We start from the raw sequence: 15,949 nt of genomic DNA, 5'->3' as shown, positions 1-15,949 counted from the left end.
CACTGAACAACTTTCTCTTTGAAAAAATCTAAGGTTGCAAATATACCAGAAGTGACACTCCCAATCTCCAAGAGAAAGGGAAATACGCATAAACCTGTCCTTCCTTTTCTTGTCTCAGTTTCAGCTGCTGGGTAAGTCCCATCAGAGGCATGGTAGTAGAAAGCTTTCAGAAACAGCTGTCTAGAATACAGGATAGATAAAAAACAAACCACCTCAAAATAACTGATCCTCTTGAAGCTGCCTGCTAGGGCTTTCTTTTATAGAACTTAAAACATCATTCTCTGTTCATAGCACAAGTAGGCTTGGCCCAGCATCCCTGCTTTGATCCCCAGACAGCATCCCCTCCCAAGGTGCAGAACCCCAGTGAAGGTCCTCTGGCAGTTTTGGGAAGCAGCTGTTGCTGCTGCTGCAACTCCTGCTACAGCAAGGTGGGCAAGAGGTCTGAGCCACAGGTCTGGGTGTGCCGTTCAAGCTTCTACCATGCTCTGGGTGATTCCTGCTGAGTCCCTTCTCCATGCTACCATGGAGATGTGGAGTTCTTATTCACTGCCTACCTCTCCTTCCCTCATGAAAACTGTTCAGGGATTTGCAACTTAAATGACTCTTACCTGCCATGGGAAGGAGTCTGACCCATCATTTAGCTCCTTCCTTTTTCCTTGTAATTACCTCTGAATGACAGGTTGCATGACAGCTATTTGCTGTCATTACTAGCATATAATCAAAGACCAACACTCATAGGAAGGAGAATCTTAGGGAGAAAACCTGCTATCTCAAATTTCAGACAATCTATCAATTTATCCAGAAACACCACAGCAAAGGAGCCCTACGATACTCAAACAGAAAGCAAGAGCTTCCCACAGGAATTTGGTAGAATACAAGCCCCTTGTAAAGGCACCTTTTTCTGAGCCCAGAGGCAGGGATGTCATCCAGACTGCGCATGGCTGTAGCAAAGTGACAGCTGGACAACTATGTGTTAACTTGTGCCAGACATCGGCTATTTGGGAATTTCAGGAGGCAAGCCTCCCAAATCAAGCACTGACAGAAACACCATTTCTGATCTTATTTAAATTTCTTTAATGATATCTTATAACATAAAGCCTTTCAGTCACTTGTCTTGATATATTTAAGAATTAACTCCCAAAATAATTTATTCTAATACAAAAGTCAGAAGCCCAAAGAAGGGAAGTGCATGATAAACTGGGCTGAGACCATGAGAAGCACAGGTGAAAAGAGACTAAAAATCACTTCTTCCCTGCCCCCTCCAGGTCAGAAAATCAATTTTCCATGTTTAAAAGTCTATTCCGATCCTCACCACAAACTAAGAATAGGCAAATAGATGTAAATATTATCAAGTGTTTAAGCCAGAAGTAAGAGATGGTAAATTTTTGCTTGCGTTCAGCATTCCAAAATTACTGCATATGGTCACAGTGATCTCTTGTGCTCACACTCACACATAACACCAGTATCAGACTTACATCTTCCCAGAAACGAATCTGAAAAGAAGGGAAAATACCCTGTATGGCCCTTTCTGATAGACATACAGAAGGAACTGTTTCCAGGGCAGGGAAGGTTTCAAGAACAACAGTGAAGATAGACAAAAGGTATCAGGATGAGAAAGAAAAAGGCAGATGAGGTATTTTCATTTGTAGATCCATTTTCTATGGCATGGTTATAGCAGAGAATATGATGAGCCTACAGCAAAATTCTAATCCATAATTTGGAGCAATTCACTGAAACCTTGCATATAGACCACTTTCCTCATATAAGGCAAGCAATGCTTTTGCAATAATGATGCAGGTAAACCAGACTGAATTCCTGACAGTTTCTTTCAAATCATAACCCAGATGCCATTTTTGGATGTCACCAAAACATCTGTGTGAACATAAACATATGTTCATATAAAAGTGTGTATGTGTCTGTATATGCAAAATACAGCCCTCCTAGTCCACCCATTAGCACACAAGAAAATGGAGGGGCTGACTTATGTCAGACTCCGGTCTGGTCAAGAATCAGGGTATTAAATACAAGGTGGAGTCCAGAACTTTCAGTATAGTAGTTGAAAATGCCAGATCTTTCTCCATCATTGCATTATTTTATTTTTTATCTGGAAGCATTTCTTCAACTCCATTCTCTGTATACTGGGTGAAATTCTGCTTCCTGTGAAATCTACCTTTCAAATTCTACTTCTTAATGTCTTCTTGAAGAACCTCTACCCTTGCTGAGGCTAACCTATATTAAACATGCAAAAAGTCTTAGCACAATTTGTCCCCAACAAATTTGCCTCTATTATTTTGGGATAAGATACTTGGTAATGTGCAAATTTTAAGGTGGAAAGGCAGAAGAGTTGTGCTTCTGCACATTTTGTGTCAGTCTATGACCAGAAATAACTGGTTTCTTAAGCCATGCTGTTCCCATAGCATGTCAAAATACATCTGATCAATGTGTCCAACATCTTTGCAAAAAAGCACTTGCCACACTCAGTAACACAAGTATGGAAACATAAAAATGGAAGCATGTTTTTTCCACACACAGCATCTGTGCTAAGTCTTGTCCTGATTTACAAACTAAGTTTCTTTGTGGAATATATTGCCAGTCATTTACCAATGTGTCAAAAGCGATACAGGATTTAGTTACGTGCTACCTATTGTTTCTGTAGTTTCCACACCTTTACTCTTTCACTAGGATATTTTTCCAGATTGGTCTGATTTGCAAGTGTCAGCAGTAGCACAGCTTTTTCTAGCTACCCTACACAATTCAACCCCACACCACTCCTCCACGCCCCCACCTAAAAAGTTGTATGGCAGGCATCAGCCTTGACCAATTCTTTAAAAGCAGTCACGTTTCCAACACCACTGGTTGCTCTCACATGATTAACGACCTTGCTTTTAACCTTGGTAAAAAACAAAAGTTTTAATTCCTCATGGCTTAAGATAAAGCAGACATTAAAAACTGTAAGTTGGTATGTCACTGAACTGCTGCCCTATCTGGAAATCAGGAGCTCAGAAACTCCTTTTCACAGCTATAATCAAGCTTTTGAATAGTAATAAATTTATCATGCATTTATTAGCTATATAGCTGCATATTTAGCAAGATAATGATAATACTGGTAAAATGAAACCACAGTAACACATTGAACGCCTGTATTTGTCTTGAGATGATAAACAGGATTGCTGATTTTTTGATGCTGGGATTGTCTTGATGGAATACAATGCAAATTAGGCAGATTCTACTATAAAGTTGATAACTCCTTTTAAATTAAATTCTTTTGGTTTTAAGTTTGAATGGACACAATGTGTTTTGTTGTTTAGTACCATAAATAGGGAAGCAAAGTACCCTATTTGGTTTTCTAATACCTGCTTTGCCTTTCAGCTCCAGAAATTTTAGACATACTATGGTATCTTTCTTACCTTCCTGGCTGAAAGCTCTTCCACCTGCTGTATTGCAGAGTAAATTATGTCAGCATGTACTGATTATAAGTGACCCTGGTCTTGACGTGTAAGCTCAAAAGCTTTGTTGTTATGCTCAAAGGACACCAGGTGGTGGTGGAAGACTCCTTATTAGTGTATTTGCATTCCTTACATTGTGATGTTCCTTTTGTGTTTCTCCTCAGGCTACCTTCTCTCCTTCAAAATCTGCACTGCTAATAGCTTTGAGAGATAAAAATAGCAATACTGGATCTTCCAAAAGCCTAGCTAGCATAATACTCTGTTTCTGACAGTACCCTAAAGTGGACACCAGCAAGAAGTGCAAGAGCAAGCCAAGCATACACACGCACTTTTCTCTGAGCAGCCTCCCAGATGCCAGCCAGCAGGTAACAGTGGTGCACTCCATGTCATCTGGCTCATTCCACCCCACTCCATTTCCCAGCCTGGTCCTTGGAGTCTTTAATGAGTTTTACCAGGCTACTATTTTATGAAAATGGTCTGGTACAAACCTCCTCACTCTACCAGCTTAAAACTAGGCACTATGTTATTAACGTTTAAGTACATTTAAGTTTGACCCACTCTGATAAAGTTGTTAGGAATATTCACATAAAAGCCCACATAGTCACAAACTACACCAAAGTATTTAGCACTTTAAGGAAACACAGTGTCACTGTTCATAAAGCTTTACAACACAAGCTATTTGCTTTCATCATTTTTTGCTAGCTTTTATGCTAAGCCCATCATTTCCACAATTCCTGTTCAGTTCAGACAGTCATTTTAAAAACAAAGGCTATTCCCACTTCTAACACTGACATTCCTTTATAACATACCAAAACACATAAGATGACTGCAAAGCCTCTAGGTACTAGTGATTGAAAAGTTTAACTGTAAAGGCATAAGGGCATCATAATTCACAGATTCGGAGGGTAAGCTACATGAGATTTCTTAGATAATTGAGAATGACCCATAAATCACTAGCAGCCATAGGAAATTCTACTATCCACCCTGCTGGTGGGACTGATTTTTTCAGCCTTCAAAGCCAACAACAACAAAAAAAAAAATCTCATAGATGGGATTATTTCTGGCAGTGAATGTTGATACACATATGAATGCAATACTTGGGCAAATGGTAAATACCAGCAGTTGGCACTTTTTCCTTTAAAAAAAATAATTAAACTTTCTACTTAGAAACTAGTTTCAATTTTCTTCTGAGTGTTATGAATATTTTTTAAAGAATACACAATGCTTTTACTGTGATACATCACACATCTTCACAGGCAGAAAGTACCTTTTCATGGTCTGTTACAACTACCTGACACAGCAGCGTCATTAGTATTTGTGCTGAAGTTCAGTTTCATTTGGCACCTCCAGAGCAATACACAGATTCCCTGGAATAATAACTGCGAGACAGGGGAAAAAAAAAACACTGCTGTTTGCAACTCAGCTTGCGAGGGCCATCAGGCCAAGTGATGCTGCTCTCAGGAGAGTGCCTGGTAAGAACCACAGATTTCTGTATTAACTCTGTAGGTCATAAGTTCAGTTCAAACCCTGAAAGAGAATTTAAACTAAGGCATTTGCTAGTATATCAAATAATTTTTAACAGTTCATCTGTTTTTTGCACTCTATTTCTGCTGCATTTCTTTGAATACCACATACCTACAGTTGCCAACTATTACAAACTACAAAACCTTCTCATTACATCTAGCTTCAAGCCTGAAACAAAATTAAAATCTCATCCAATAAAGCTCTGATAATAACAGGCCCGCTGTTTTTATGACTAAAATGAAAAAGCTTTATTCGTATTACAAAGCACTCAGAGACCAAACAAGGTAAGCACTGTCGTACTAGGCTCTGCACTAACACAAAACAAGAGAAATCTCTGCACTAAAAAGCTGACAAGTCTAAGTCATTTCAGGAAATGTTTCTAGAATTCTGGGGCACAGCACCCCACTGACTGAAGGAACTACAGACACAGTGCAGAGGAAAACAAGGGAAAGAAGTGAATCCACTGATATACACAGGCCAAGCAGCAAGCAGAATCCACCTGGGAGAGTTTTCAGCAGAAGTACTTCAGTGAACACTGATTTAAAGCAACAGTAAGATTCAAAACTGGTAATTTTTTTTGTGAAATATTGTGCTGAAACTCTTTAAAAGCAAAGGGGATCCAGAAATTCATCCTACATTATAAATAATTCCCATTTTTCATAGTACTTACTTTCAATGTGTTGAAGACTTTCTCTGCTGCATGAGTCTAGCATGACACTACACGCTAGAGTGTTATAACTACAGCTTTCCTCATAGGGTGATTAATCAAGCATTTCTTTCCTTCTCTATACAAATATCTAGCTGAAATGTGGGGTTTAGACCAAGACTGAAAAATGAACCATTTAATAGATATCTGGAAAGAATAATTGCTATGTTAGTGAAGCTAAGTAGGCTGAGCAATTCTAATAATTAAGAGGATGAAAAAGCTGAAAGGGATGCTTGCCCCTGCCCTCTGCAGTGTGAAAAAAGTAACCATCAAATTGAAGTTCATTTACAAAGCACTAAAAATGAATCATGGGGGTGAGGGAAAAAAACACAAGGACACGAAAGCAAACGTGTATGTGACCACAAACACACATATGCATGTTCTTACACACTGACTGCCATATATCAGTAATAAACCATCTGAAAAGCAATAATGACTAACCTCCACATTTTAGTGAAACTGTGCATCAGGCTCACACAGCAAGGCAGAGCTGGAGGTTTGAGTCCATCCATTTGAAGAATGAGGGCAGGAACACCATACAGAACGAGGTATTTCACATAAAAAAATAGTACTTGAGCTAAAGCCAGGCCACCTAAAAGAAAAAAAAATTACAAAAATCATACCTTAAATGACTCCTGAAATATTTTAAAAACCTGGTAACATTGCTTACTTCCAAACAGCCATTATTCAAAAGACTAAAGCAAGCATCATCAGTTGATGGGACGTACAATACCTGCTTTTGCAACAGCTATAGGACACAAGCACATGCAATTATGACTTTAGGCACGCACACACAGACTAGTACCACCATTCCAATATGAAGGCATAAGTAAGCATCTGTAGTTTCACTTTCAAAAATCATTGGATTGTGGGTACTGACTGCTATGAAAGACAAATACTGACTTACCCTGAGCTAAAAATCAGAACACACTGATATAAGGACTGAACACGTACTACAGGGACAATAAATGTTATCTTTGAAAAAAATCCCAAACACTCTTCACTTGTTCCTCCAGAACAGGTATAATAAATGGTTATCTTTGCAGCTTATCCTGACAGCTCCACAAACATCCCATGTACTGTCAGATTATTTGTGTTCCCCAAACCATCACCTACAAGATCCCTCCTGCTGCAGCTGAGGCACAGAAGACTGAACTCCACTTGGTATAACGCTCAAGGCATATTTCAGTTTTGAAACACACAGGAAAAAGGCCTCCTTAAGGTGCTTTAGCTGCCTGATTTCCAAAGGAAAAATTCCAGCAGTGTGTTGGCTCACAGCTTAACCCTAGGGTATGGCACAAAACGCAGCATCTTTCACAGATGTGAGATGAAAATCATACTGGCTATTTTTAGAGTTATTACTCATGCAAGTAACAATCTAAGAATGCATTATAGATAAAGCAAGATTATTCTATTAATATTCTGAATGCTTTCTGCTGAATAAAATGGTATTTGACCAATAATCATAAGAAGAAAAAAAAAAACAGTAAAAAGCAGAGGCCAACCTTTGCAGAAACTGGTGAGAGTTAACCCTGAAGTTCCACCAACTTTGGTGAATTTTCCCACTTGACTGACACCTGACATAAGTAAAAGCTAATCCCAAATGAGGGAAAGTAAATTTATTAGAATTTGGATGAGTAAAACAAATTATAAAATGTAGTTGTTGCATCTCCTTCCTTTCCAGATATTCAATGTAATTTTAAAACCTTACAGCAGACTTCCTTGGAGACAAACTTTTCAGCAGTACAAGTCCATGAACATTTAAATAATCTGCTTTTTTTTCTTTTTAGCAAAACATTCCTTTTGCATTCTGCTAACAAGTATACCGTGCATGACAACCAAAAGTTTAACATTAAAAATTAAAACCAAATATATAACAACCTAGGGTGAAATTCTAGCATTAACAATGTAAATTGCAAAACTCCTACTGGCCTACACATGGCCAGCTTTTTGCTTCTACAATCCAACATTTTTAGTTTTAATATCATAATCCACGTGCATAATATAAGTAACAGTTGTGCCATACAAGATAAAAATCGATGTTAGAACAAAACACCTAGACATGAATCTTTTCCTTCAGGGAAGCAGTCATCTAGTATTCAATAACATTCTTCCCCAGAGGAAAAACAAACAATCAGAAGCCCAATTTGGATACTAGCCAATTAGCTACACACTAGATTACTGCTAAATCATCTATACAGCCAACTTTCTGCTTTAATTCCCATCTCATTCAGTTTCTCATTTCTTTTCTGAAAAATTTCATTGGAGAGCTGAATGCTGACACCCACACAAACCAATTAGGAAGATCACAGCTGTCTGCACACTGGTAAAATTCAAAATCCTTTGGCTGCACATGATGGAAAGAGATTGAGAGACACAGACTACCACTCTCGAGACCCAAAACCAACACATTTGATTTTAAATACAGTGATGAAAGATTCCAAGTTCTTGGATACAAAGTTATGATATGCAAGTGTCAGGGGGGAAAAAAAAGCATTTTCACCATCTCCAATAACATACCTCTAAGCTGTACTTACTGTTAACTAGCAGACAGCTCAATAGCACTGGTATCTCAAAGAAACACAGACATCACATAACATCACCAATCATTACCTGGCATGCACTAGCTACTCTGCGTACGGCAACTCTCAGACTCACAATACCAGCAATGTGAAGGTCCCTAGCAAAACACGTAGATCAAGTTCTCATTAGTCTTCAACTCATGCCAGCTGTGTCAGAGTTCTGGCCACACATGGAAAACTAAGGGCAAGATTCACAGCCACACAACAGCTGGGCTGCATTAGCAACAGCACAAGCTTTAAACCTTCTTGCATACCTGAGACATTCCAGCTGCTTTGCATTTGCTCCATTTAGCACAAAGCAGCCAGAAGCACACTGCTTCACCTAATTTAAAACATGAAATAAAAAAGAAATTTAAGATCAAAGATAATTTTTTTAAAATTCATTAACAATATCACATAATTTGTTCTCTAATTTTCAACTTAAAGCTTAAAAAGAACTCACACACAAGCACTATTTTAAATTGGAAACAAGCTGTATCAAGTGTATATTAAAAACACACCTAAGCAAAAAAGTATTGCATAAATGCTATCTTTCCCCCACAATAAATTAATTCAAAGGATTCTGTTAAAGTTACAGTTTTTAAAACTGAACGTGTTAAGGGATAAAAAAATACCAAGTTGAAGTAAAAACACAATCTTAAACCCAAGCACTTCAACAGTCAAGCTGTTTGAAGTCCCAGATTAAATTAACTTACATAGAAATTGGTATTTTCAATTTATTAAACACTCCAAGTTTCCCTATGCTTTAAAAATGCATTTATAGACCTTCAAATATTTTCCTTCCTTAAATTACTGCAAAACTGCATTTCTGAAGTTTCATAAAGCTTTGTTTCAAGGATAATTAGAAATTAGAATATTCAGATTTTCTTTTATTTTTCATAGTCTCAAAAATCTGCCTGATATTTTTTGATAGAAGTTAAACAGAACATTTTCATAAGTAAATGACAAAAGATTTGGATCCAGGTATTAGAAACCACACTTAGCATTTTTCTGTCCATAAACCATCACCAAAACTCATAGTCAAGAATTGTAACTTTGCAGGCAATTTTATTAGGAGCACAACAGCACAAATTTACCCTTTCTGCACCTACACTGACCCTATGGCATTAATTGTAGATGCTTGTTTCTGTGAAGTTACCAGGGCAGGTTCAATTAGAAAACACATATCAGAGATAAATATGCAGTCATATTTCAAAAGGGTTACTGACACATGGCACAAGCCTAATAGGAAACAGACATTTAAAAATAGCTCAGAATTTGGGGGCAAGTCACAAACATCAGGCTTTAGGAGTTCATGTACCCTTTCTCTTATTTTTTGTGTGCCTCTTCTACAGAAAAAAAATAAAAATTATGCAGGGATTCCCTCAAATTAAGATCTCCATGAAAGAATATGGCTCCACACTGGAGCAGACAGGCTACAGATGTATCTCAGCAATAATACCAGCAATCGTAAGAGGCATCAAGAGTTTCCAGCTCCATTAATCAGTAAAAGTAAGATTACTGACAAGCTTTACACACAGCTACAGCATTTTCTTCACAGCAGGACACTCCTCCCTGACAAGAGCCCCAGTACTCGATCTACTATGACCTCCTTAGTTCAGAACTGACTGAAGCTTCGCTGCCCATCTCTAGACACGCTCCAGCACCTCAACGTCCCTCTTGAAGTGAGGGGCCCAAAACTGAACACAGGATTCGAGGTGCAGCCTCACCAGTGCTGAGTACAGGGGGACGGTCACCGCCCTGGTCCTGCTGGCCACAGCATTTCTGATACAAGCCAGGATGCTGTTGGCCACCTGGGCACACTGCTGGCTCATGTCCAGCCAGCCTTCAACCAGCACCCCAGGCCCTTCCCCACCAGGCACTTCCCGGCCACTCTTCCCCAGGCCTTCAGCACTGCGTGGGGTTGTTGTGACCCACGGGCAGGACCCAGTACTGAGCCTTGTTGAGCCTCCTACAACTGGCCTCGTCCCATCAGTCCAGCCTGCCCAGACCCCCCTGCAGAGCCCTCCCACACTCAAGCAGATCAACACTCCCCCCCAGCTTGGTGTCGCCTGCACACTTACTGAGGGTGCACTCAATCCCCTTGTTCAGATCCTCGATAAAGACATTAAACAGGACTGGCCCCAGTACTGAGCCCTGGGGAACACCACTTGTGACCAGACACCAGCCAGACGTAACTCCATTCACCACCACTCTTTGGGCACAGGTGGCTAGCCAGCTTGTAACCCAAGTGAAGAGTTCACCCATTCAAGCCATGAGCAGCCAGTTTCTCCAGGAGATGCTGTGGGAGAGTATCAAAGGCTTTACTAAGGTGCAGGTAAGACAATATCTACAGCCTTTCCCTCATCCACTAGGCGGGCTGTAGAGGAATGGAGGCAGTGGGTTGATTAGCATTGATAACATGCAGCTGTGACCTTGCCTCGAAGGCAGTGGGTTGATTGACAAGGACGATGTGCAGCTGTAGCTTGTTCCCACCAAGTAGTTAAATAGCACTGAGGATGGAGGAGGAGCAGTGTGGCCTGACCTCTGGAGGAAAGAGAAACAGCACAGACAGTAGACAGTAAAAGCCTTGTTGCAGCCTACTAGTTTTTGTGTGCTACAACAGCAGGCCATCTTATCGGATGTTTATCAAAGACAGGTTTGTCAAGCAGGACCTGCCTTTCACAACCCCAGGCTGGCTGGGCCTAATCTCCTGCCTGTGCTGCATGTGCCCTGTGATGGCACTTGGGTGATCTGCTCCATAACTTTCCCCAGCACCAAGATCAGGCTGACAGGCCTGTAGTTCCCTGGATCCTCCGTCCTGCCCTTTTTGTAGATGTGCATCACACTGGGTACCCCCAGTCTTCTGAGACCTCCCCAGTGAGCCAGGGCTGCTGATAAAACAATGGAGTGGCTTGGTGAGCTCCTCCAGTAGCTCCCTCAGTACTCTTGGGTACAGAGATCAACATTTCTTCTTGGAGGTTATACTTGCACAAAACACAGGCCAGTGAGGAAACTGAATACAACTGCATACTCAGCATGAAATTACACTTTTTCAGAGGCATATGATACAGCTTTTTGTTAATACATACGGGATTTGGCCTCCAGTGACACTGCTTGCAGAAATTTAAGCATGCAAGTTTAATAAAGTACATGCAGAATGCCAAAGGAAACTAGTGAGGAGAAATACATGTGAGAAGAAACTGACATTTATGTGGCATGTGGAGACTAGTAGTGGGGAGGGGATACAAAACAAAAATATTATGGATCTGTATTTAGTCCATGGAAGACATGGATACAATCAGCTCTTTCTCATATCACAGACAGAAAACAAACTAAAAATCTTCAACATGCAAAAAAACTAAATTAAACAACAAGATTTTTATGCCATCTAGCTGAAGAGCTTAAACAATGAATGTCCATTTTCTCTTTTACTAGAGAAGTTCTTCTAAATAATATGAAGAAGAGTTTTAAGAAGCTACACTTCTTCAGAAGCCCTTCAGCTTGGGCTCCAACCATTTTTCATTTAAACCCCCCCAAAATTCAGGAGCCATAGTGCAACAAGACACTCCTGCTCATTAAGGGGTTGGGCGCACAGAGGATGGGACCTGTTCGCCCTGAGGAGGTTGACTATGTACTTCCATAAATCACTATGTAAGTAGGTGTGTAAGCTGCCTCCACTGGCAGCTGCCAGGCACAAGTTAAGAAATGCAGGGAGAGTAGTAACAGGAAAATAGGAGTGACCAGGAGAGAACTGAAGGTTTTACTTTTATATGAATTATACACACAATGTCTTTGGTCTTCTGCTCACAATGCCCAGTACTATTATCACCCAGTTAACAACCCTGAAACCTGCCCTGACAGTTACATAAAACCTGCATATAACAGCAATTAAAGAGATAGCTTAAATACTTCAGTTACAGCAGTTCTTCCATCCATAGTACAACAACACAGGAAAGCACGTGCCACATCATAGTTTATTCAACACACAGGCTTTATCTACACAGATTACACAGCCAATGCAGGCTATTCAACAAGCAAAGGGTGAAACAAGGCTACAACGCCCTCTGAGCCTTTAAGGCACTACAGTAACACAGCACAAGAAACACACAGCCCAGCTGGGTTATCACAGAATAGTCAGGGCTGGAAGGAACCTCTGGAGATCACCTGCTCCAAACCACTGTAACACATTGCAGAGGATCATGTGCAGGCAGGATTTGAATACCTCCAGAGAAGGCAACTGCACAGCCTCTCTGGGCAGCCTGTGCACTCAAAAAAACCCAGCTGTTCTTCCCCACATTCAAATGGAACTTCCTGTGTTGCAGCTTGCGCCCATTGCCCCTTGTCCTGTTGCTGGGCAGCACTGAAAAAAGCCTGGCCCCGTCCTCTTGACACTCACCCCTAAGATATCTCTATGAATTGATAAGATCCCTTCCCAGTCTTCTCTTCTCCAGGCTAAACAGGTCCAGCTCTCTCGGCCTTTCCTCACCAGCGAGATGCTCCAGCCCATTCATCACCTTCGTAGCCTTCCACTGCACCCTCTCCAGTAGCTCCCTGTCTCTCTTGAACTGGGGAGCCTGGCCCTGCACACAGCACTCCACATGCTGCCTCATCAGAGCAGAGCAGAGGGCAGGATCACCTCCCTCCACCTGCTGCCCACGCTCCTCCCAATGCACCCCAGGATCCCATTGGCCTTCCTGGCCACAGGGCACACTGCCGGCCCACGGGCAACTTGCTGCCCACCAGAACCCCCAGGTCCTTCTCTGCAGAGCTGCCTTCCAGCAGGTCAAGCCCTTGCCTGTACCGGTGCAGGGGCTGTTCCTCGCCAGGTGCAGGACCTTACAGTGCCTTTATTGAACTCCATCAGGTTCCTCTCCGCCCACCTCTCCAGCCTGCCCAGGTCTCTCTGAATGGCAGCGCAGCCTCTGGTGTATCAGCCGCTCCTCCCAGCTCCGTATCGCCAGCAAACCCGCTGAGGGTACGCTCTGTCCCCCCATCCAGGGCACTGAGGAGTGAGTTGAACAGGACCGGACCCAGCACTGACCCCTGGGGAACAGCACGAGCTACAGGCCCCCAGGCAGCCTCTGTGCCGCTGGTCACAGTCCTCTGAGCTCTGCCATTCAGCCACTTCTCAATCCACCTCACCGTCCACTCACCTGACCCACACTGCCTGAGCGCACCCATGAGGGTATCACAGGAGACAGTGGCAAAAGCCCTGCTGAGGTCAGGGTAGACAACATTCACTGCTCTCCCCTGGTCTACCCAGCCAGCTGTTCCATCATAGAAGGCTGTCAGATTGGTCAGGCATGATTTCCCCTTGGTGAATCCATGTTGACTACTCCTGACAACCTTCTTTTCCTCCATGTGCTTCGAGATGACCTCCAAGATGAGATGTTCCACCACCTTTCCAGGGATGGAGATGAGGCTGAATGGCCTGTAGCTTTCTGGGTCCTCCTCACCCTTTTTGAAGGCTGGGGTGACACTGGCTTTCCTCCAGTCCTCAGGCACCACTCCTGTCCTCCGTGGCCTTTCAAAGATGATGGACAGAGGCCTAGAAATAACATCTGCCAGCTCCCTCATCACTCACGGGTGCACCCCATCGGGGCCCATGGATTTGTGGGTGTTAAGTCTGCTAAAGTGATCTCTAACACGGTCCTCCTTGACCAGGGGAAAGTCTTCCTTTCTCCAGACTTCCTCTCTTGCCTCCAGGATTTGGGAAGCCAGAGGGCTGGCCTTGGTGGTGAAGACTGAAGCAAAGGCAGCATTTAGTAACTCCTCCCTCTCGGTGTCCTTTGCCACCAGGGCACTCACCTCATCCAGCAGTGGGCCCACGTTTTCCCCTAGTTGCCCTTTTCCTGCTGATGTACTTGAAGAAGCCCTTCTTGTTGTTCTTGACCTCCCTCACCAGATTTAATTCCAAATAGACCTTGGCCTTCCTCATTGCATCCCTGCATGTTCCAACCATGCCCCTAATACTCCTCCCAAGTTGCCTGTCACTGGTACCTGGGACAGAAAATGGCTTCCTCTAGAAAGAGAGAAACTGTGCTGATTTTGACATGTTCACATTGAGAAGAGCAGAACACACACAACTAGGCATTTGGAAGCGAAATGGGAGGAATGAGATAACGTAAGTTGAGTGCTGTTACAGTAATGCAGGTACTAGCTTGTAAAGGGCATGGAGAAGAGAAGGTGACATTTGACATAAAAGGACCTTTCACTGAGTTGCAAAAGGACAGAAGTTTAAAAATTTAAAAAGTTTGAAAAACCATACAATTCACAGAAAGTACTAATAGTAGCTAATGCACAAACAGGAATACTGAAGGCACCTTGCAACTTTGTTAGTTAAACACACAGGCACCAAAACAATACATGCACCATTTTGTATATTGCTGGTTCTAGAACCGTATTTGCCTAACTGCTTCCAGACAAGGGAAAATACTTCTCTTACTGCTGAGTAACACATTCTCCCAGGTACTATCTTTTCTTTATTTTATACCTGTGTGCACTCAGTAGTGTTACTTTAGATAGGTTTGTCATTTATGGCCATGGAAGTAGAAATACTAATGGTGTACACTGGCATTTTTAAACAAGCACTGCAACTCAAAGTCAGGGTTTGTTTTGGGGTTAGTGTTTTTTTTATTATTTCTTTGCTGTCTCACCTCACAGGAACACCACGTGAAGTGATGCAGAACACAGCATAGCTTCACACTTCTGAGGTGTAGACTGACCATCATCATTGCCCTTAAGGTCCCAAGAGCAAAATCTCAACACTGTTGTCCTTACCTGCTGCACTGCTGGCATTTATTACCCACCATTCAAAGATATCCCAGAAGAAAAATGGAGCAGTACTTATAATCTCCCTAGTTAAAGCTGATTGCAAGACAGCCTTACAGCCTTTCCCCTAAATTCACCAGGCTATTGAGGCAGCCAGGCACCACAGTGTAAGTAGATGCTCCATGCTGCTCTGAAGCTGCTGCAGTTAAATAGGAAACAAAACTAACAAAAAAATCCAGCAGTGCAGAACAGCTAACATACCACCTGGTTAATCCTCCCACGTCAACAACAAGCTGCTTCCTTGGTCCCAAGACTCAGTTGATGTAACTGGTTTTAATAACACAGAATATGCAATGAGGGGAGTGTTTGGCTGTGTACAGTAACTGGTGTAGAAGCACAGTAAGACCCATAAGGATCAACAGAAAAATATTACCAGTACCCTTACTCATCTATCAATGGCTGCCTAAAGTAAGTCACAACAGTGGCCTGCCACTGGTCTGAGTCTAAGGAGACCTACATAACCATGGTGATAAAGCCTGCAGAGAAATCATTGTAGTGAAAGACTTCTGCCTCAGTCTCATTTGCAGTATATTTTATAAACCTGCTTTCATTACTGCAAAGACAAAGCTCAATAAGAGTAGGTTTACACTTTGAACACACTTCTCAAAAGCAGGATCTCCACAGGGGACTTAATTCAAATGATCATATTTTAATTAGGCAGCTTTACAGTCCAAACTTGCTTTAACACTGGCTTTCATCACCTGTTGCTTTAAGGCATTTTAGCCTTTTCTAATCCTCTGTTCAAAATGTATTTTAATTCTTAAGATAGAACTCTTTATTTCATCAAGCACATAGTCTACTTGGCTTTCTGTGGAAGCAACTTGTTTTCCCCTCTTTTTTAAAATCAGCATCAGTAGTATTGATGGGAGGGAGGAATC

General features: G+C 41.9%; 1 protein-coding gene across 1 annotated transcript in view; it reads right to left on the bottom strand.

Moving 5' to 3' along the window:
* HHAT (hedgehog acyltransferase) overlaps positions 1-15,949 on the bottom strand; it is a 161,384-nt gene that overhangs the window by 134,331 nt on the left and 11,104 nt on the right. The window contains exon 8 of the mRNA XM_040612122.1: positions 6,118-6,268. Coding sequence (XP_040468056.1) covers positions 6,118-6,268 — 151 coding nt within the window. The remainder of the gene's footprint in view (positions 1-6,117; positions 6,269-15,949) is intronic.

This window comes from Falco naumanni, chromosome 12, assembly GCF_017639655.2.
Source record: "Falco naumanni isolate bFalNau1 chromosome 12, bFalNau1.pat, whole genome shotgun sequence".
NCBI classification, from domain to species: Eukaryota; Metazoa; Chordata; class Aves; order Falconiformes; family Falconidae; genus Falco; species Falco naumanni.
Note: the sequence above shows the minus strand (reverse complement) of the source record. Positions and strands in the feature narration are given on the sequence as shown.